We start from the raw sequence: 24,020 nt of genomic DNA, 5'->3' as shown, positions 1-24,020 counted from the left end.
ATCCCTTGAGTGTTTCTCAAAATATAGCATCTAAGAATATTTCCACATGACAGAAAACTTTATAAACCACCCAACTTGTCCTGCTCTGAGCCACTTTACATAAGCCAGAAGAAAGGAGAAGAGTACTGCTAATGCAAGAGATGACATGATGATGCTATTTTAACTGGAAAGTTAAGTGAATTATTTATATTTGATTAATATAGACTCTATCATCAAAAATAATATGAGACCTACTGTATACTACCAGAAGGTAGTTATTACCCTCTTTTTTTTTTCCTTTACAACTTCTAGATGAACTAGTTCATGTGAATTTGGATAAAACACATATTCTAGTTCAAAGCATGATTATTGCTTTTAAAATGATTATTGCTTTTTTCTGCCAGGCCTGAGGAAAATACTTTAGCAATATTGTTTTCCACAAAATTAAATGACTAAGTGGTCTGGCTTATTTTCTCTCTGTTTTAAAATCCATGGTACCATTGATACATGGTTTAAAAACATTCTTCCAAAGACCTAGTAGATTAAATCATTTTTATATCCCCTAAATATTGTCCTTTTTTGAAGATTTCTTGAGAAAAGTGTGGCATATATCCAAAATCACATTCTTTTTTCCCGTATTTAAATTTTTTCCTTACAAGTTAGTGGAAAGGAAAAGTGGTCTGTTTTCACACTCAATAAATAAGAAAGAAAGTGTAGACAGCTTTTATCTAGGGCATTTTTAAGTCATTGAGAGAATATTTTCAAGTATTAGCTGCTTTTTGAAATTATTGGCAGAATTCTCTTAACCCACTTTAACATAAAGTGGTTGAGATGAAAAGATTTTTTATTGGCTACATAAAAGAAAGCACCATGGTTTTTGCATTATTGCGTAAATCTAAGAGATTATGCATATGTAAAAAGGACAAGACAAAGCTGAATGCTAAATGCCAACTTCACTGAGAGGTTGTGTAGTTGACAGCATAATGGGGTTTGGTTCCACATGGAGAAAACACTAAATATTTACACCCCAGGACACGTTTCTCTGGCAAAGTTTCTTGTCCTAGATGACTCTCCCAGCTACACACCAATAGCCCTTTTAAACACACTCCCTTCTTATACTTGGATTTTCTCCCTCAATACTTCATGAGATTCTAAATCTTCTGGATCCAGTTCCCTTGTCCTCACTCTCCCATCTATTTCTGTGGTCTTCATGAATTCTTTTTGTTATGGTATGGACCCTCAGGTGAATTTTCTTTTTTTACTGCCAGTATCAATAGTAAAACACAGTCACGGTGCCCCGCCCCCACCCATTCTTTTTTCCAGAGATCACAGCTCTCTTTTCCAGAGATTCAGCTCTTCTGTTGGTATCTATTTCTTATTAAACCAGAGCTATGATGCATACAGCCAAAAATGTTGCACAGTACTGCAGAATTGCTGCCCAGTCCAGATCTAGCTCTCTTAAATCCATGTTCTTTTCTTTTAGGCTTGAGAGTGGTGAAGAAAGTTACTGAGATTAGTGTGTACTGTGAAGTCTGGGGAGGTTTACTTTCTTAGGCCACTTACCTTCATGCTTTGACTTTTGCCTTACTGTCATCTCCTTGCCATCTTGCTTCACTTTAGAGGTAAAGGGTCAAAAAAATTTCTTGAACATTGTATGCATTGTGTGTTTTAGGAAGAATGCATGGCATGGTCCGTGTGATGGAGGAACATTTATAAACTGTAGACTCAGATTACCATGGAAAGCGTCACAGAAAAGAATGCAGTTTGAGTTCAGTCTAGAAGGATGAATTGAGTTTAGAAAAGCAGAGTGGGGAAAGAATTTCTTGCAGGAGGACCTCTGGAGTAAAGGAGAAAAAGAACAAAGCAAGCTTGTGAGGTACAGAATGAGAAGTTGGTGTCAGGAGATACTAGACAGTGAACTGGAAGAGTAGTGACCAGCTTGAGTTCTCTGTGCTGGGCATAGTGGTTTGATTAATTCCTTGAGTGATCCATTCATTCAAGAAATGGCTTGTCATAGCTCATGGGATAAAATCCAGACTTATTTCCTGGCATATAAGGTCTTCTGTGATGTGGTTGTGTATATCTTAAAATCCACTCCCTCAACACTATGTACTTGAAGCTCCTTCCATTTGTACTGAAGACTTTCCCGATTCTCCCAGAATGTTGTAATCCTTGGAACTCTGTTTGTCTGCACAGGCTATTTCTTCTCGAGTCCACCTGGTGAATGCCTCATTCTTCAGCCTTATTTGCAGCATTAATTTCATGGTTCCTCTGCTGCTATAGAATCCTGGGCGAATCCTGCTTAAAGCAGGTATAGAAACACCATTATTTTATGCTATCAGAGTACATGTTTGCTTTCTTTACTCAACTAGAAGCTTCCTGAAAGCATGGATTTGTGTCTTACTCCCCATGTCACCCATATCACCTATCTGAATCCCTACCTAACATGCAGCAAATTCTTGACAAACATTTGTTGAGTAAAATATTTACTGAACATTTAATTTACACCATATGCAGTTTTTTAAGAGAATCGTCCAGAAGCAGTGTGATTGCTAGATTAAATATGGGAATCGCAGAGAGACCAGTTATATGCATTTTTTGAAATAGCTCATTTGTTAAAAAAAAAACAGTGGGGGGTAGATTCCTAGAAAATTTATAAAAAATAAATATAGGAGTTAATGAGTGGCTACTAGGGACTGGGAGAGGGAAGAGTTAAAGATAATAAATATTTGAGGTAATACAACAAATATCAGGACAGTAACCCTTGGAAAAATGAGATAAACATTTTTTTTCCCCTCAATCAGATCTCCTGGTGTTAGTATTTGCCTCAGCCCACCTCTGCTCTGAAGAAGAACACACCGTTCCTGTTCAGTTTTCTATAACTAAGCTCAAGATTCATGTGGTTCTGATCTTCATATCTGATCAGGAGTTAAGATAAGAAATAGAAACAGTTCAACCACCCTGACTACAGTTTCCTATCAAGGGAAGGTGTGTGGTGCATAGGTTTTGAATATAGAAAGCTTGTTTCTGCTTTTGGGAGCTACAACTGTGAAGTGTTATACCAGGCAGATGCACTGGGGTGCGCTCCGATGTAGCCGAGCCTAGCTGTGCATCACAGCTCTCAACTTTAAAACTCCAGAGAATTTGATGAGAGAGGGATCCACAAGAACATGACAAATGATGAGAGTTCAAACCTTAAGAGAAAAATGGGCTTATTGGTAAGAGACCTTTTTTTCTTTATTTACTGCTGTTCCTTATTCATTAAAATAGCAAGCCTGTTGTTTTCATATGTGGCTGGGAAACGGTGTACAGAAATCAATTTTATATGTATTGTAGAATTCAGGAGACATATTGGTAACCATGGAAAAATCATAGGAAGCATGTATAAACCTTGATTTTGGGGAAAAAATCACTAGGGAAATTTTACTTTATTGCAGACTGTGGTATAGATTTATTTGTATAGCTTACATGTAATACAGGTTAAGAAATATCTATATTTTTTAAAAGTTAAAATAAAGAATAGTGACTTATGTGAAGATACATAATTTCACTCAGTTACCAGAAGGTGGCACACCAGATTCTTCTTAAATACACAAAGGAAAGGAATAATATTAATAGGAATATAAAATAAGCTGTATTTAAAGATCCTTTAATGTCTTTTTTAAGCAAAAAATTATATAATTGTTATTTGCTTAGTGAGGTTTGTTGCTGAAATATGACAAATATGAATTTAACCCATTGTAGCTTTTTATGATCCAAAATAATTTTTATGTGTATAGTAAAAGTAGACTTTGAAATAGTATTGCCATTAGGAAATACTGTTTTGAATTTATCATTTAAAAAAATAAAATACTTTCTACCCATCTTTTGCATAACAAGTGATTAGATGTAGAATAACATTCTGGATAAGATTTCTGCCAAGCTCTTTTTAAAGATACTATGAGACTATGACTTTGGTTTAGTTGTGACTTTAATAATGCAATAGTGCTTGTGAGATGACCCAGAAAAATACCAAATCTGTTCATTTTGAATAAAAAGTTAAAACAAAGGTGATGCTTAGTATGTTTACTTTCTATAAGGTAATAGCAATATAAATGAGATAAAGGTAAATAAATGGAATTTTGTGTTAGAGCTCCTTAAACACCTGCCAGCGTACTTTAATTTTTTAAGCGAATTGACTGTTGACAGCATATACTGCAGTGCTTCTGTAGTAGTCTCTATTTTTAAAACTGCATTCCTGAGGCAGTACCAGAAGTATGTCTGTTCATCGTTGCCTTTGTATTAACCCAAAGGAGTTAGGTATACGACAGAACTTCACAAAACAGAATCGCCCAGTTAGGAGGCAATACATCTATTTATATGATTTTATTAATTACAAGCAGTATGAAAATAAGAAAATGTAGTAAATGAACCTAGAAGAACATTAGCCATCTGTTCTCTGAAAGCTTGTAATGTTTGTCATTTGCTTTTGGGTTTTAATGGCAAAACAGTATATCAGCAAAGAATTGAACTTTAGGCTTAAAAAGCTAGAAAATGACAAAGCATTCCAAGGCTGAGTATATATTTACTGGAAAAGTGTTTCCTTGTGTCCAAATTTGTCTAGTTTAGTCTCTTAGATCAGCTGCCAATAAATGTTGTATTTAATGTCAGTCTCTATTCCAGACTTTCTGAAACATTAAGAGAGCTTCTAAAAACAAATAGAATCCTATGGTTTCCTAGTTAAGGTTTTTTTTTTTTTTTGAAGATAATTTACATATTTTAAAATTGTTCAGAATTTATATATGATTTATTAATTTACAGCTAAAATATTTGCAGAGTATGCTTTGAAAAATTTAAAATACATGCAATAAAGCCACAATTAACCAAAAATTTTTTTTTTGCACTCCACTTTTAGGAGACGGAGGCAATTATCTTTAAAACAAGCCGATTTCAAGGATATATTCAAAAAGTCAACTTCAGGGTATGTGTAAGGGTCTGCATTTTCTTCTATGTTTTTTGTCGATGAGAATTTATCTTCATAAAAAAAGACCCTGAGGTACTAGAAGCCATTCAGTCATCCAGGAAACTTTCAGTAACATCTAGGGTACTGTGTTTATTAAGACAAAAAATAAATTATTTTGTTAAAGAAATACCACTCATCATTGTATTGTGCTTTATATTGTCCAGTGTGCTTTCATAAACACAAGTACAGTTGGTTTTCCTAACAGTGCTGTGAGTCTGGCAAGGAAAATTGGCATCTTCCCTATTTTACAGATGAGGAAGATAACACGAGAGGTTCCAAGTTTGTGGCAACAACCAGATCACAGGTGCCCAGCTCTGTCCTCTTCTGCACCCTTCCTCATCGAAAAAGTTTAACACAAGCTCTTAACTCCTACTCTGTATTGCGCAATCAGTATCAATTATACCACGCCTGTTTCCTAATTGCTGTACAGTTTCCCACTTTGCATGTGTCTGTTTGTCTGCCTCCATATCTGTCAGCCAGCTGGAGACCTTGCTTTTCAGACTCTCCCAGACCTGGAAGTATCTGGAGTGTGGGAGGGCAAGATAATGGCCATGGACAGTAGGGATGGACAAGTTAGTGGTGAGCAACCAAGGCTGATATGCTGAGGATGGCCCGGCACTGAGGCAAAAAAGAGAATCTCACTCTGGGATCATCTTGCCTGGGGGTGGGCTACCTTGACCTTAAAAGCAGGATTTTTCCAAGTTTAATAGACGAGGCCTGAAAATCAGCTGGAGTGGGGTTCTGTGGTGTAATGGTTAGCCCTCTAGACTCTGAAGATCAGCTAGAGTACTTGTTTAAAATGCAAGAATACTGCTTCTCACTTCTAGACTTGTACATTTTCTTTTTTTTTTTAAGTCTTTATTGAATTTGTTACAATATTGCTTCCATGTCTTGATTGTTTTGGCCATAAGGCATGTGGGATCTTAGTTCCCCAACCAGGGATCGAACCTGCACACCTTGCATTGGGAGGCGAAGTCTTAACCACTGGACCACCAGGAAAGTCCCTAGGCTTGTACATTTTCAATATTCAGTCTGCAAAGGTATAGGGCTTTTCTCTTGGTATGTGTATTTGAAGGTAAAGAAAAGAGCCCCTTTTCTTGGAAGCATCCAAATTCTGTGTCAAGGCCTATGGAGGTGGGAGTCAGGCAGGGCTGAAGAATGGCAGCGGTTTCTTGCACACCTTGCTGTATCGCTATTAGAAGCATGTAACAGTAGTTATTGTGCGTCGTGTTGACTGAGGCGTTTTAAATAGTTCATTTTAGACTCAAAGACGGTAAAGCAGAACAATAGAAGGTAAGGCAGAAACATTGCCCTCAAAAGGTGAAAAATTAGTGACTTTTGATATTTTTAAGAGTTAACCTATCCCAGTTGTTGTAAAGTTAATTATTAAAAACTGGCTACAACACTAGGCTGTCTAGGATTCTGGATAGTTAAGGCTTAATGGATGCAATATATTTATGCTAACTCATGTTTCATATGTGAATATGCAGTCAGTGCGATTAGATTTTGTGGGGTTTATGGCTGGGGAACGTGTGTTCTTTTGCATACTTGTAACACCTAGCAAAGTCATAACTTTTCAGTACTCACTGATGATTGAGTGAATTCAGCGTGTACCTCTTCTGTACAGATTTTGGGCTTGGCATAGTGAGTTGATTGATTTTCGTGTTTGTGAAGTTCAAAGGGTCTATCTGACACTGGCAAGAATGGCTAATATACTATAGGGGCCTCCGTCCAAACAAATGCATTTTAGTTGAAAAATGCAAAAACGTGATCCTAATTAATTGATTGGTTTAATTCTTGTTCCCTGTTTAGAGGATCAGTTTAAGCCCGATCTTGCTGCCTCTTCACCCTTTTTGGAATACAGTTATGTTCTGTGCTTTAAAAGTCTGAATCTCAGAAAACTGGCGATTCTGGAAATCTCTAAACATAAATATTTTTGTTTACTGGCTAGACAGTATCATACGAATTTAAACAAAATGACCAGATCCTGTAGTGAAAGATTCATAAAAATGCTCCACAGTGTCTCCGACTTAGATCAAGCTGAATAAGGAAAGAATGAATAAATATATGCTAGCTAAAGGGAAGATGTCGTTTATTCAAGTGTTATGTAGCTTCAGAATTCCATGAAAAGTAACTGATTATTTAAAACATATATTTGATTTTGAAGACATGAAGTTGTTCTCAACTACTAGATGAAGTAGACAGACTTAGAAAGGCAGTCACGAACCCCCAGTTTAAATCGCCTCTAGTCAAAACCTAGGGTCAGCCTAGAAGAGGAATTCTTTTTCATTTCCTCATAGTAGAATTGCATTTACTTTAGTTAGTCATAGAATGTGAGATGAAAGAAAAAAATTTTCCCCCAGTGGACAACCATTGTATCCAAGTAATGAAGCTAGACATAATTCTAAAATAATGCTGTCATTAGTTCGTAACACATGAACACTTTATATAACATGAGTTAATGATGTATTCTATCATAGGATTTTCATTGAATTGCTAAATATGTTCTTGAGGCATAGCAAATTTTAGTTGCAGACTAGCTTCTGTAATTTACACTTACTACCATGTATTTGAAATCTTGCAGTATAAATGTTTCTATGCCTCCCCTCCTTTCTTTTTTTTTTTTTTTTAAGGAAAATATCTATAGGGAGTTTCCTGATGACTAGTGGTTAGGACTCTGTGCTTTCACCGCTGGGCCCCGATTCAGTCCCTGAACAGGAAACTGAGATCCCACACGCCACGTGACATGGCCAAACTATCTTTAGAATTCAAGATTATCTATGAGAAGAATTCTAAGTTAGAAAATGAGAAGGATCTCAAAATTGTCATGAAAATAGAGATATTGAACTTATTGTTAAGTCTCTTTGATACCACCATACTAGGCAGATACCATAACTCTGCTGCTGCTACTGCTGCTAAGTCGCTTCAGTCGTGTCCGACTCTGTGCGACCCCATAGACGGAAGCCCACCAGGCTCCCCTGTCCCTGGGATTCTCCAGGCAAGAACGCTGGAGTGGGTTGCCATTTCCTTCTCCAATGCATGAAAGTGAAAAGTGAAAGTTAAGTCGCTCAGTCGTGTCCGACTCTTAACGACCCCATGGTCTGCAGCCTACCAGGCTCCTCCGTCCATGGGATTTTCCAGGCAAGGGTACTGGAGTGGGGTGCCATTGCCTTCTCCGACCATAACTCTACATTATACCTTTAAGAAAACTGTTGGGCCCCATGTTATGGCAGTGGGTCACAAGGTTCAAGTTGAAAGTTGAGCCTTTTTTGGAGTTTAAGATATTCTCATTCATTATATAGCTAATACCTTTTATTTTTAAATAATAATAGTTTATATAGATATATGTATAGGAAATTGAAAGTTTTAATGATTAGGCCTGGGAAGTGGTAAAAACAAAATTAAGTCATTTGCATTTAAAGGGCCCTTTATCATGGAAAATTTAAGTAGTGTTGTATAATCTTAATGAGTCATCAGGATTAGCTTTTCATGAAAGTGTTTGCTTCTGGCTAGCAAAATATTATTGTGATTACTCAAGTATTTGTAACTAAGATTTACAAATACTCAGAAGAAGAGATGGAACAAGTAAGTAATCATCTAGATCTCTGCACATGTGAATATTATAACTTTTTGGATAAAAATATAGAAATATAATTTTTTCAAGATAAAAATATTATTTCATTAATTCTAATTGGGATATTGAAGAAAATGTTTTACTGTTTTATTCTAATGGTCTTTCAGCAACTTAGATTTTTGTAAAAATATAGGTTTTACTGAAAGCATGCATAACATAGCAAATATTGACTTTCTTTAACTGGCATGCCTTTTGAGACTGGGTATGTAATGTGCTTATTTTAAAAAGTTTTTCAACCATTGTAAGTAAACATTATTAGAAATTATTTACTCTTATCAACATAGTTTAGGATTTATAAACTTTAAGATTTTAATATTACTTATTATATTGTTTTCATGGAAACCTTGTAGTTTTGCTTCTATTGTCGATATCACAAAGGAGTGAAACTATTTGAAAAGCTTTCTGTGCATAGAATTTTCAGTCAGTAAAACCATATTCTTAACTTTTCTTTCAGTAACACTACATTTTAAATGGCTTTTTATTTTGATAAGTTTGTATGCTTAATGTACAAACACATCAGAAATTCTAACTATAGTTTGGCTATTTTATTTACCAAATGTAATTTAAGTAGATACTTAGGAAGTTGTTAAGAGACAACTAAACACTTAATTATTACTTGAGACTTGAGGTGGGAGCAGAGATTTTTCCTTAGAGCAGTCTATCATCACTATAAGTGACACCTTTATTTTATCTAAGAAAGTATGTGTTCTGGGTGATTTTCTTCAATGCATGCTTATTTTAAACAAGTTAATGTGTATATTTAATTTTTTTCATTTTAAGGACTTCATAGCCTAAAATTATCAAATTAACAGATGAATATTCCTGTTACTTGAACTCTGCTTTTAGTAATAGTAGAATCAATAACACCATTTTAAAAACCTTTCAGGATATATCCTGGCTTTGGTACACAATTCTTATTTAATCACTCATCTGCTTATGAAAACTGCTCTTTCAATTTAGTCAACAAACACTTATTGAGTGCTTTCCCACGTGCCAGGAATAGTGACCAATTGGGATTCCTTCTTGAAGGAGGAGCAGGAATTTGGGGAGGGCATCGCAGGCAGGCAAAGTGGCAAGGCTGGAGTATAGGGTATGGTAACAGCGTGGCCTCTTATTGGAGCACTGGATAGATTATCCCTATTTGATGATTATAAACCATCTTTCTAAATGACATTTTTCAAACAATTTAAAAATGGTAATGCAAAATCAGGTATATAAATAGTATGTATGTAAAAATCGTTGATTTCCACCATTACCCTTCATAATACCCCAAAACACTTTGATTTGGGTTTTAAGGCATTTTTTACATAGATGGGAATACTTAAGAATTACTTTGGTGTATGCGTGTCAATCCACTCCAGTATTCTTGCCTGGAGAATTCCATGGACAGAGAAATCTGGCGGGCTACATTCCGTGGGGTCTCAAAGAGTCAGACCGGACAGAGTGACTAACATACACACATGCATGTCAAAGATAGATAAAGACTTACTTAAGCATATGGATTTGGGAATCATATGAATGAAGAATTCAGGGGTAGCCCCCCCCAAAAAGCCATAAAAATAGAGATACTGCAGAAAACAAAAGGAAAAAAGAAGGGCAAGAACTTACGAATTTCCCTTTCAGTGTTAATCCTTTTCTCAGCTATAGTGAGATTAAGGGTAGTCAGAATCTGTGGGTTAATGGGTCCCCAACAACTGGATCTTTCTTGTCTGCTCAGTCCCTTCTACTCCAGCTCCCATGTTAGCCTCATAACCCCTTTCATCTGACTCCCCAGTTATAAAAGGTGCTGCATAAACATGAGGAACCACTACCATTCTGGCTTTCCATTCTCCTTCCAGCGAGTTCACTACCTTCCTTGCTCTACTTTTTTCTCCTTTGTTTCCTTATCTATTGTTTCCTGTCTTATCAGCTTACCATATCGTCTTATTGCTGACTCACCCGAAACAAAGAAAGGAACAAACAAGCATTTAGTACCCTTGTTTTACTTTGAAAATGTTCAAGATTGTAAGAGTACAATCTTCACATTATTTATGCCATCATGGCCTGAGAAATTCTCTGTGCGTATATTCACACCCGTGTGTGAGTGTGTACCTGCACGCCAAGTGTGTTTGTTTTTCTACTTGTTCGTATTGTGAAGGAGAGAGGTATTATAGTAATCCAAGGCACAGTCATAGTTACATTAATCCATGTAAATTCTTTGTGGGAATTAAGGTCCACACAGTTCTATTAAGGAAATTGATTTGTGAGAAGGTGCTTATAAAAGATGAAACAATGATTTTCAAAAGTATCTTTGAGAAATGTCTGGGGTTTTCCATATTGATCTTAGCAAGGTTACATATGTGAGTATCTCATAAGAAATGTTTAACATATTTGATATTCAATTTCCTGAAACAAATAAAGAGGAAACATACACATAAGTATGTATAGCCATTCATGTGAACAGCTCTATTTCCTGTAATGAGAAGCCCTGAATGTATCAAGAATTTTGTTGTTGTCCAGAACAACACAAAACTTTTTGTGTATTTAAAGGGTTTAACAGTCCTACTTGGTTGCCATCCAAGTACCTTTACTGATTGGTAGAACATAAGCAGAGCACACAATTGGGCGTTTTCTACAGTCTTGTCTGTGCAACAGGGATAACATGGATCTCCCAGATTAGTCTGAAGGGACATTGTCAAGATTACACAGTGCCTGCTCACACAAACGATGGTTAGTGCTATTATTCTTTCATTGTAACTACCACAGGATTAACCAAAACTTGCAAGAAAAAGGTAGGTTAATTCTTAGGGAATATTGGGAGAATATGGAGAAAGAGGTCAGATACGTGACATATTAGTCAATTCATTTCACAAAGTGGTGGTACTGGAGACAAACTGTTGCAGTCAATAAGCAAATTAAACTTTCATATAAAGTTATTTAGAAGCATTTACAGTGAGAAAAAATTAGACTCTTGGCTGTATATTTCACTTTTCTCTCACACTATGACTGGCTTAATTTTTACTTACCTTTTTCTCCCTGATCATTTTTTTTTTTTTTTTTTTTTTGGACCACATGGCATGTGGGATCTTAGTTCCCTGACCAGAAATCAAACCTGCATCCCCCTGCTTTGAAAGTGCAGAGTCTTCACTGGACCACCAGGGAAATGCCTCTCTCATCATTCTTAAATCATGTCTGGAATTAAGATTTTGAAAGTGGTCTTTCTGCACACTTTTGTATTTTTGGTGTTTCTTTCCCATGTCTGTCATTTGAGTATACATGTAATTGGAGGAATGAATGATTATTTTGTAGTTCTTATTTCTTTTGAATACATTGAGACATTTGTAGAATGTGATTCACTTCATATGGAAGCAAACATCTTCTGGAATAGTCTCATTGAGAAGTAAAGACAGTAGGGATTCTAGAGCAGGAGTCCTAGACTAGGAGTTGGGATTTGGTTTCTGGTTCCAGTTCTGCCATTAGCCAATAGTGTGACAAGTTAACTTCTCTGAGTTTCAGTTTTTTCATCTATACAATGAGTGTCCTGAGCAAGATGATTTGTAAAAGTTCTACAAATCTCTTTCTACTTTGGGAACCAGGGAATTCCGTGTTGTGAGATTTGGCCAAGAATGACTCGTTTTGTGGCCTTGGCCAAGTCCCAGCATTGTCCTTTGTTTATTACATCTCTGAAATGTGCATTTCACAGGTATTTTTAAATGATTAATGTTCATACAATGCTTTGAAGAGCCTTTGTGCATGCTGTCTTTCTATTCCGTTTATGCAGTTGTCCATAATAGAAACCAAGTGTTCTATAAATGAAAGCAGTGTTTCCTGTGATGTGAACGAGGGCTTTTGACATTTCCCAGTCTAAATATTAAAGTAGTGGTACTACTACTGCATAAAATTATATTTCAAATATATGTTTAATCATTTTCTTTCTTTCATTCTGTAGGAAAAAGCATTTTTAGTTCCAGAATGTAATGGTAATTACACTCCATAGCTGCTACTAGACTCGTTGTCAGGGTAGTAAAATCTGATTAATTTGGACTCTGCTAATTTGTAGTTGAGGTGATTTTACCTGGCTAAAGTTTATTTCTAAATGACATATGAGAAATGGTGTTGTTAAGCATTTTAATAGGGTTAAGTATATTTCAGGGACTATATTTCTACTTAAAGGAATTATTTTTAAGTCTTTGGCTTATTAGTTGTTTGTTCATGAGAGATAATTATAAATTACTTCTAGCGATTTATTAAAGCAAAAAAAACTGAGTATAAATAAATTCTCATAATCAGATACAATGCTTTTAGGGTTTGGGATCTTTAAGAATGCTGAGGGTAGGTGGAGGAAAGCAGTCTTACTTACTTTTCACTTTGAACAAATATTACAAGTGTTGGAGTGCTATAAAAACAGGTTTTAAACATTAAGTATAAGAGAAATCTAGACTGAAAATTGACATAGATGATTTGGTGGTATTGGTTGATTTCTTTGGAGCTGAATGAGATTAGACCAATATGTTGGTTTTTTAATCAGCTGATTGTTCATAGTACAATAATAACTTGAGAACCTTTGCAATAAAGTGATCTTCACCTGTGTGGGGAGGTTACCCTCTTGGAAATTTCGAAAACTCTATATTCACCCTGTTTTCCCCTTATAAATATTTAAGTAGTCTTTACAGATAAAGACTCAAAACCTATCTTGGTTTTACAGACATTTGGGGGTCTGTGTTCTCAGAAGGAGAAGTTACATTTGCAATTACAACTTTGTAATATTTTCATAAGCTAGAAAGTGATTGTATTTCCTCTCTAAAATCTAAATCGCCTCCATACAGCTATTTTGTAATTGTTTTATGTTTTATATTTTTTAATGTTTGAAAATGCTCCAGGATTTTGGAATGAGACATTCCAAACTTGCTTGATTAGTACGTGTATGTGTGTGCGTGTGTGTGCGCGCGCGCGCACGCGCGTGTGCATGTGCGCACATGTGTTGTGTGATTTTCTTCTGGGTGTTTCCAACAAATTACCACTGCCAGTTGTACCTAGAATCTTTTTGCTTCTTAACTGTTAAGAATTATTACACAAATCCTAATACAATATATTGACTGTAGTTTTTGGTAATAGTGACACTTTTAAAAAACTATATTTTGGTCACTAAGATATTGATAAATACTCCTTTCTCTGATTTTCTTGAAGATTTCTGTGAGACAGTTTTGTGTGGGGGTACTAGAGAACTGGAAATATCATTTAACCCTTTAAGTTGCTTGACTGAGTTTTTGCTCAATGTTTGTGTTTGGTAGATTGAATAAAAATTATTTGCGAGCTAGTGATAGCTGAAACCTATTTCGTATTTAATAAAGTGTATGCAGTACTGGTCAATTCTTCAAAATAAGCTTTCTCGCCATAGCTGTGTATCTGTGAATGTATATACTGCATATGCATATATGTTGGATTTCATCGGAAAATACACTTTTGAATATTAATGTGTATCTTAAAGGTACTTGTGATTACCTTAGGTGATTTCATGCTCTATTTCTGGTATATTAAATTACATTTTTTGAAATTTTTGAAAGTAGTGTCTTTCTTGTATAAATCTGTGCTTTTTGAATACAAATGAGAAAGAGTCTTAGGGGACTGAATCCCAATCTTTCCAAAACTAGGAATAATTTGGAAAGACTGTATAAAAGCCAGCTACTTAAATTGGAAGTACAAGCTTATTGTTTGAATGTTAACTTGAAAGTAAATATGAGCTTCTTGTCACTGCAGTGAGTTTTTTAAAAAGGTGGCTTTCATGTCAATGGCAGTCTGCCTTTATTAAGGTTGCATTGATGAAGACGGATAATTTGGTTTTTAGGTAGAAATGGGAGGGTGCTCTGAGAGTAGATATTTAGTGATGGTGACTTGCCTACATCAGAAGTAAAAATCTTCATTCTGAAAATAAAGAGTTCAGCATAATACCTCTTTATCCTATTTTCACTTCTTTGAACTCTGTAGAGAATGTGTGAGTTTGGTGCTTTAAACAGAAACTTAAAACACCCAGTCGCTCTCTGGGCATTTAGAATGCTATTTTCTGGCAGTATTTTAAAACAATATAGATGAAGCCTCTGCTGTTACTTTCCTGAAATACGTCAAGCTGCCTTTGACAGCAGCTTTAATTTTTTAACCTCCTTGTCAATCACTAACCCCTCGAGGTTACCGGACCCCACCGCTGAGCTTTGGAATAGTCCCTGCTGGACACCTGCTTGGTGTCTCTCCTCTAGGCAATTTGTGAGCTGTTTGGGGGCGGGGGAGTCGTGAAGGGGGGTGAAGGGGAGGGAAAGGGGGAGAGAAGAAGGGGAGGGCAGCACTGAATTAGATTGTTGATAGCGTCCCTCCGAGGACTGCTATTAAGAGCATGCTATTCTGTACTTCTCTGCTGCAGAAGACAGAGTGGTATTCGTGTTAGCACACAGCATGTTGTAAATGTATGAGATTTTTGTTCATCCCGGCTTGGAATTCAGAATAGGGAAAAGAGAGCAACTTGCATGAGAAGCTACTGGAAGAGCGTGCAGAGTTTTGCAGCAGTTGATATTTGTTCTTACATTTTTTCCTTCTTCAAACTGGAAAACTGAGAGACTGGCATTTTTTAAACGGGCTCTTCCCATAATGGCATTCTTGTATTGTGTGGCCAGAGCTTGCAGAGGAGGAAAGCAGGCTGCCGAATTTAGTCACTGATCTCTGTTAGCTGTGGCCTAAGGCTATGCTGAGGTTTATATCCCATTTGTATTGTTGCAGCTCAAAAGAAGAATGTTCAGAGGATGACAAGTGTATTCTGAGTAGGTATGTTGTTTCATTTTCGTATGAAACCCGTCTATTTTCTTTTTCCTGCTACTATTGGTCAGAAATCAGGTTAATAGGTGCAGAATATAGTGCCGTGCTGCAGTATCCCTGTTAAGGTGGAACAATGGTCATGCAAGCTGAAAATAATACCAAAAAAAAAAAAAAAAAGCCAAACCCTAGCTGCTTTTATTAAATAAAGCTGCATTGTGTGGTATGCACAGTGCAGTCTTTTCAAAAAAAAAAATATATATATATATATATACTGCAGTCAACGCTTTCCTAACGAGGTGGCACTATTGTGGAGTTTGAACGGTAGAATCATCATATGGCTTTAGGGGACAGGAGGATTTAAAGGAGGTGCCTTGCAGCCCTATTTTACAGATTGGAAGCATCGGTTTCAGGGCACTGGCAGGATCGTTGGCTTGTTCTCCGCGGCAGCCACTGCTGTGTCAGTACAGTGTGGAATGGAAGTCCTAGTTGGTAGTCTGTTATGGAAACGCTGTTTACTGTTATTGTAGTACCGTGGTGACAACATGCCATTGAAATGGAAAACGAGCTCTCCTGCTATCTGGAAATTCCCAGTTCCTGTGCTTAAAACATCCAGGTCAACTCCACTTTCTCCAGCATACATGTAAGTGAGAGAAAATAGGATATTAAAGCGGGATTTCATTCATGAATCAACCTTGTGGCAAAAGGGGCTAAACATCCCAAACAGCAACATCCAAAACCCCACAAGATGAAAAGTCTCGACCTTGCTGACATTTAACTATATTGGCATGTCCACATTTTACCATTGTTTTGTTTTTCTGGGAGTTTATGTTTATTTTCATTTAAAGTGCTTCATGGTAATATAATTACTAAGATGAGAGTCTAAAGGTATAGCTAAGAAAATGCATAAGGATAAACTTTTACATTGGTTGGATTTTTTGAATTTTGGTTTATCTGTAATACTTAAGATGACTTCTTTTGTGTAATGGCACAAAAACTGCTGATGATTGATGGTATTGTATTAAATATGGAAATGCTTTCTATAATTTTTTGATGAATTTGAAACTTTCAGAATTAACACATTGATCAGAAAAATGAGACTTTTAATCAGGACTTTTATACTTGAGTTGTGTATGAATATTAATAAGTTTGATATTTTATCTTTCTCAGTTTTATAATTTGAGTTCTGAAGTATAAGTTTTGAATTTGTGCAAATTTATAGTTCTGTGAGTAGCTATTTATATACATGGAGTTGAAAAGTATACAAATGTCTGTTTTAGAAATTTAAGTAAATATATACTGAAATATTTAGGTGAAGTCTTTCTAGAATTTTTGAAAATCTTTCTAAATTCGCACAGGGTTGCTTTAAAAAAAAATCTAGGAGATACAGTAAATTAAAATATTGCCTGTGATCTTTTTTTTATAGAGAAGGAGTGAGGGAAAGCTGGACTTTTTAAAAAAAAATTAATTGTGTGAGAAAAGCTTTCGAATGAAAGTCTGTCTTACTGTAAGTGTTCCCTTTAAAATATTTTTCAGTAGGACAGATGTGGAAAATTCTTCCCGCTTTTAGGTTTATTGTGTGTTTAGAAATCTGGTGAGTTGCCATTTTATTACTTAGTTTTTGCTTTATATGAGGAACGGATGCACAGGGGTATCTGTCTGGTTCTTTGAAAGGCTTTCAACTGCTGAAGAGGTGTGCTTGTGCTCTCAGTCCAAAAGAAGCAATTCCCAGGAACACGAGGGAAAATGACATTTCAGTTAAATCCCATTCTCATTTCATTTTCAGATTATTTTGTATATTCCTTCTTAGAGATGCTTCAGGTTATTCTATCTGGGTGTTAAATTCTGTTTCCTATAAAGTTAAAAATTTAAGTTATGTTTCTAAAAGAAAAAAGGAAAAAATCAGCTCTATTTGTCTCTCTAAAGCTGTATTTGTTAAAAGTGCAAATTAATGAAGGTGACAGGTTAATGGCGCTCCTTCAAATAATTTGAGAAAATGAGATGTGCCTATTGACTTTATGTATCTTAGCTGGTAAGAAATGACCAAAGATTTACCAAAAGCAACTTTATCATCAAAATAAAACACAACAAAACATACACACCTGAGGGAAGTAAAGTCAGTAGGTTATGGTTACTAATGGTTACTAGTTACTAATGGATTCTAGTATTCTTACTGCATTTTACTGTCCAAAAGATCCAATATGCAGCCCCTATTGCAGCTGACTTGTGAGTTTTTAGAGATGGTTAAAATATACTTATATTTTATCAATCCATACTAGCCACAAGCTCAGATACAGCTTAATACAGCATCTTTAATGAATCACTTTCTTTCTTTTAAGTCCTCACCTCTTTGACCTGATGATATGAATGAGTTGATTTAGATGATAGAAGCCAGAAAATATAGATCTTGCATGTTGGCTCTGATTATTGATAGTACACATATGTAGAATGGAAAAGTGTATTTGAGGAGCTAGTGCTAGCCTGGACTGTTTTGGTATTGTGACAGTCTGTATTATTAAATTGGCCTTAACTCATTTTTATAAATAAATTAATAGGTTACAATATTATATAAATATACACAGAGAAAATACATTAAATATAGGAAAAGAAGACTAGCTTGGGGAGTTTAAATCAATGTTTTAAATAACTTGTTCATTTGCTTGCTGGACCAGAAATAAAGATACCATGTTTAACATGTTGTTCTCATCAGGGTTTCCTTATATTCCATATCACTTCTACACATAAATGATATTTAAATTGCACAGAGTTTTCACTCAGAAATTATAAAGACTACTTTAGAATACTAGGTCAAGTAACATTGTGTTTGCTTCCAGAATTGGTTGGGCTGGCAAACACAGATTATAGATTAGATGGTTAGTTGTGTCTTTTAGGTCTAAAGTCTTTGCATTGATTTGAAGTAGCTAAATTCTGACTCTTTAATAGACTGTGATGTTTAGAATTTACCTGTAAAATTATGTATAAACATTAAAACTACTATCTTGAATATAGAATTCTTCACAGTTGGTATAACCATCTTTTGGTATATTTGCTTGTGTAGCATCAGTATTGGTTTTTAAACCTTTATCACTATTTACTGTGATTTGTCAAATACATACTACATGATTTTCATTGATGACTTGGGTACTTTTTCAAAGACTGAAATTTCAATATAAAATAGTTTTGCTTGTAGTAAAAGTGTGTTGTAGTAATGGAGCAAATATGGAGAAAATATAAAGGCTCCTCCTGGTCTCTTTCTCAACTCAGCTTAGGTGCTGCTGACTTGAACTCTTGCATTGGCATTATTGAGAGGCCAATGCTGTTAGCCACTAGTAAAAGCTACCGTAGAGAATCTTTTACTTACTGCAAACGTTGAACAGAAAAGCTCCCTTCTTCCCCTTGTGGATTTAAAGTCCAAGCTGGCTTGCTTTCTGCTTGTTTAGAACCTGAATGAGAATTAAAACCTTTCCATATTTTCAAGACTTATTGACGATAAATACTATGTTTCTGATAATATGAAGGAAATAGTTTTTTATATAGTATAAAGTGCTTTTCAAATTGTGTTACAATATGACTCCGGTAAAGTGGAGTACCTTAAAGATGAAAGATTTGGGGAAATTATCTGGAAAATAATCCTTTGGCTTCCAGATAGCTTGATTTCCAAATATTACTTAGTCTTTATTGGATAGATAGTCTTCTTTCAGCTTCAGTTTTGAACACTTGCAAGGGCGGTGTGCCATCCAGGTGGAATTCTGAAGGGACTGTCTTGCTCGAAATCTGAGTGATGTGTTTGTGTTCCACTCTGTTCAACAGAAGGTTGAAGTTCAACCTTAGCCTGAAGGAGGATCTCCTGGTCGGTGTAAACTGAATTAGTAGACTCTGCTCCTGACAGGTGTGAACCATATAAATTAACCTGTCATTTTGCCTAAATTAATAAAGCTGAAAGGGCAGTCACTTCTAAGTGGTTTTCTGGTATTTGGTATTCATTGTTTTCAAACAACAATGGTTCCTTCAGGCTGATGTTATAGGGTTAATGTATTATTAGATTCCAAGGACACACGGAAATAGAACAGAATTAGCATTAGCGATCTTTTTATCTTTTCTTTAGAAGCACTAAGTCTTGCTAATAATGGTGTGGCAGTAAGGAGGAAGACAATGGGTAAGAATTAACCAGCACAGTGTAACAGTGAATCCTAGCCAGCCAAACAATGGGTGTAGAATGAGTGTTAGCGAATAAGACTTTTCCTCTCTTAGCCAATGCACTTGTGTTCAGTTAGTGTCTTGTTTACAATTATTTTGTTTACTATATAAATATATTTTAGAGTAAAATAACCAGTAACACTGACTTTCATAGCAATCATTTTCTATCATTTTATCATTAAAATTCAGTATCCAGATTTCCCTAGAAAAGATGGTACTTTACTTGACAATAATTTTTCTAGATTCTTTCATACTATATAAATATTCTTTGTTTGTGGATGACTCACAGGACAGAGAAAATTAAAATATGCATTTTCTAAATTTGACATGTTTTCTATCCCCTAAGATTGTCTTTTTTAATAAAATACAACCTCTAAAATAAAACAACCATAGAAATCTTTTTTATCTAGCCACATACTTCCCAAATTGATATTCTCAAATTAGAAAAGAAAATAATTAAGTATTTTCACAATTACCATATACAGAAACTTTTGTTTGTGTCTGTTTGTTTTTTTACTGCATATGCTCCATCTAATAAAATTATGTGGAGAAATAACAAATAACACCTCAGAGCAATGTAATGTTCATGTGTAACTTTTGTATTAGTAGCATGTTTCTTGAGAATTTCCATTGTCTGAGCTTGCAGGAGGATTAGCTTAAGATTTACTAATGGCAAATCATTGAGATAAAAGTGACCTCAGATGTCATTTAGAGAATCTAAACCCCCTTTAAAGCAAGAATCCTTCCTGTGACACCTCTGAAAGATGCTGATACACATTCTCCTTGATTGCTGTCAGTGACAGAGAGCCCACTACCTCACCAAGGTAGCACCTTTCATTCATGAACAGCTCTTCCTTGCACTGAGCAAAATCAATTCCTCCTATCTTTTATCTCCTCTTCCTAGTGTGGCCTTCTAGAGCTATGGAGAAAAATATTATTTTTTCCATAACATTTAAGCCTGGAAATGTTCTTTCTTTAACCATTACTCATGTGACAGGTTTTCCAGACTTTTCACTCTGCTGGTTGTCCCTCACCCAACAGTTTTTTATGTTAGTCTTTATACAAGATATTGATTACTTCATCTGAATGAGATGCTCCCCATGTGGTCTGACTAAAGGAAGACACCTCTCTCCTTTCATACAGGCATGATGCTTATCTCAAAGAGCCTGGGATTATATTATTTTTTAATCATAGCATTCACCCTGAACCATAGTTAATCAGAGTTTGCAAACTTCTTTTCAGAGTTTACAGTGGGTCAGCAATTATTCTCTTGGCTACTTTGAGAAAGTCTGGCATGCGCAAATGAAATTAAAATTTAGTTTTAAAGCCCACTGTTTGTATCTTAAAATATTTTTTTAAATTTTGTTTTTAGGCCCATTGTATGTGTCTTTTGGGGGCTTCCCCAGTTGCTCAGTGGTAAAAAAAAATCTGCCTCAAATGCAGGAGATGTGAGAGACTCAGGTTTGATCCTTGGGTTGGGAAGATCCCTTGGAGCAGAGAATGGCAGCCCACTCCAGTAATCTTGCCTGTAAACTCCCATGGACAGAAGAGCCTAGTGGGCTACACTCCATGGGGTCCTAAAGGGTCTGACATGACTGAGCACTGAGCATGTATGTGTCTTTAAAAAGATCTCTTAAAAATTATTTAATGTAACTGAAGATTATTAGACACAAGAAATTTGCAAGACAGAAAGCTAGTATTTCTGATGCTTTCAGAAAATTCCAAGAATGTTACTTGTCAATAATTTATCTAGATTCCTTGTATTTTATGTCTAAATAAATGAACGTTACCTCCAAGTACTGCTCAAAACATTTCCCCAGAGGGAAGAGAGGTGGAAATGCAGATCTTTTATCATCATGGGAAGTCTGAAGTTAATAAGAATTCTAGACATTCTGCTTGAAATTTAGAATATTTAGATGAGACTATTTAGGGCCAAGTTAGGGGGAAGGAAAAAAAAAAGAACTAAGAGATAGGCAAGTATTTTATTTGTATTAATGGCTTTATTACTTCTGGTGAAAAGTCAGGAATTACAAGCACTGTACATGCTGATATTTTAAATTGAAATAGCAACCACAGTGTACTGCTTTTATTTCCTCAAGGCTGAGAATGAGGTGGTATAAATGTGAGATTCTTGGGCAATCAGTACATAAAGAAGTTACTGAGCAATCTACTTTTGAAAGAGCTCAGTTCTTTTTCAATCACCTGTATATTGAGTTTATGATATTCAGAAGTTATTCACTGCCTGGTATGTGTTAGGAATAACTCTGCTGGGTATTATGGATATAGTCCTTGCAGTTATTCAAAATGACTGTTCTTTATCTTCCATCCTATATTTATAAACAGTTAAATTGCTTAATTTATTTTACTGCTGTGAAAATTCTAAACCAAAACAAGTTTAAATAACATTTTGTTTACTATACTTTCAGTAATGATAATAATTTAATGATGGTAAAAATACTACAGAGGAGAAATGTGTCTGGGCTAACAGAGGAGATATGAATTGGATATAGATAACATTTTAAAGTGCATATTCCTATTGTGATCATTTCACAATATATACAAATATTGAATCATTATGTGGTATACCTGGAACTAATATAATGTATGTCAGTTATACCCCAGTTTGTAAACAAAAAAGGAAATGCATATTCCATAAGGTGGAAAATGATGTAATTTACGTTTAAACTTGAGAGTCACCTTTTTAAAGAAGAAGAACAAAGTACCATCCTTTAAGTTGGACAGGGCTTAGGTGCTTTATAGCATACAAGTGTATCTATTTTTACCTTTACAAAGCATCAGCAATTTGATCCCAGACTATGTGATGTAATCTTAGTGAAAAATAAAATTATATTATGTTTCCTACTATAGTAAAATATTTTCACTGGCGTGACTTACTATGATTAGGGTATATGTTGTTTTTACCCAATTTTATCACATTTATGGTATGGTAAGACAGGAGATAGCCAACTTGTTGTACAATACTTTTTATATGGTTCAGTGGAGAAATGAAATATCTTTCCATAAGAACAATGTAAATAAAAACAACTTTCAGAACTCTTGATCTACCTATATAACAGATGTTATAAATTTCATATGAAATGTATTTATTTCCAGTATTTAAAATGTGCTGGTTTAACATAGTTAAATGTAATACAGTTTATTGAGTTCTAATATTAGAGTACAAGCATTTTGTTAAAACTTCCCAAAGTTTGCTGTCCGGGAAGACACTCCTTTGGGAAAGGTTCCAGGTGTTCTCCTTACTTGTTGCAAGAAGTAAGTCCTTCCTTTTCCAGTTAAAAAAAAAAAAAAAAAAAAAACAACAAAAAGCCAAGCACTTTGTCAGCTGCCTCCCAAATACTCCAGAAAGGTAAGTCTTCTCCCTGTTTTACACTATGGGCATGGTGGTTCCAAGAAGTTAATTAACTTGCTCAATGTCACACTTCAAGTAAGAGGTGAAGTGAGAATTCAAATGCAGGTCTTGATTTCAATGATCTTGGCTTCTCTAATGCCTTTTTGTTTTCATAGAGTTTTGCTACTTTCATGCCATCTCCTAATTAGGAAATATCTCACTAGGATTCGAAGAACAAAGAAGTGTGACAGATGAGATAAACTTTCTTGAATTGGATGGTGGTATAGGAACAAGATAGCTCTACTTTGTGGTACAGTCAAGGGGTGAAATTACAGGAAAGTAGTGGGGCAATAATCTTTACTTAACTGATATGATACCAGCATTAGCCTCTTATTTCCTATTTCTTTTGAAGTATTGTTCTACTTTCATTGGCCACCCACCTTTTCCCGCCTGGTAATTAGCTGCCATTGACAGTGCTGTAGCTGTTGCACACTGGGCTAAAATCAAGGTGATGGCAGGGCCGTGTTTGCTTCTGATTCTCTAGGGGAGCATGCATTTCCTGCTCATTTGGATCACTGACAGAGTTCAGTTCTTTGCAGCTGTACGACCACCAAGGTCCCCATCTTCTTGCTGTCTGTAATCCAATAGTTGATCTCAGTTTGTAGGGGCCGCCAGCATTCCTTGGCTTCTGGCTCCCTTCCTCCATCTTCATTGCCAGCAATGGCAAGAGTCTTTTTCACATCTCTCTCTCTCTGACCCTACCTCTTCTGCCTTTCTCTTCCACTTTTAAGGACACATGTGATTAGATTGGAAGATGCAGGGACTCGATTGAGATTTTGGTTTAAAAGCTTTAAATACCACAGGGGATTTTTTTGTTTGTTTGTTTTGGCCAGGCAGCTCTCTCGGTATGTGAGCTCTTAGTTTCCCAACCAGGGAATCAAACCCACGCCCCCCTGCCCTAGAAGAATGGAATCTTAACCACCAGACTGCCAAGTCCCATGAATACGGTATTTTAGAACAATAAAATTTTGAAAATGAAACATTACAAGAATGACGTATTAGAGTGGCGAGCTCATCTGTTG

General features: G+C 35.6%; 1 protein-coding gene across 5 annotated transcripts in view; it reads left to right on the top strand.

Moving 5' to 3' along the window:
* Positions 1-24,020, top strand: part of KLHL13 (kelch like family member 13) — a 195,880-nt gene that overhangs the window by 118,398 nt on the left and 53,462 nt on the right. The window contains exon 3 of one of the 5 annotated variants that reach the window (XM_070365856.1): positions 4,874-4,939. The exons of 2 other annotated variants lie outside the window; for them this stretch is intronic. In XM_070365856.1, coding sequence (XP_070221957.1) covers positions 4,874-4,939 — 66 coding nt within the window. Of the gene's footprint in view, positions 1-4,873; positions 4,940-15,303; positions 15,405-15,902; positions 16,036-24,020 lie in introns of those variants that run through there. 2 more of the 5 variants (XM_005899948.2, XM_005899947.2) reach the window with 2 other exon arrangements.

This window comes from Bos mutus, chromosome X (assembly GCF_027580195.1).
Source record: "Bos mutus isolate GX-2022 chromosome X, NWIPB_WYAK_1.1, whole genome shotgun sequence".
Classification (NCBI taxonomy): Eukaryota; Metazoa; Chordata; class Mammalia; order Artiodactyla; family Bovidae; genus Bos; species Bos mutus.
The sequence above is the reverse complement of the archived record's forward strand: the minus strand, read 5'-3'. Positions and strand labels throughout refer to the sequence as shown.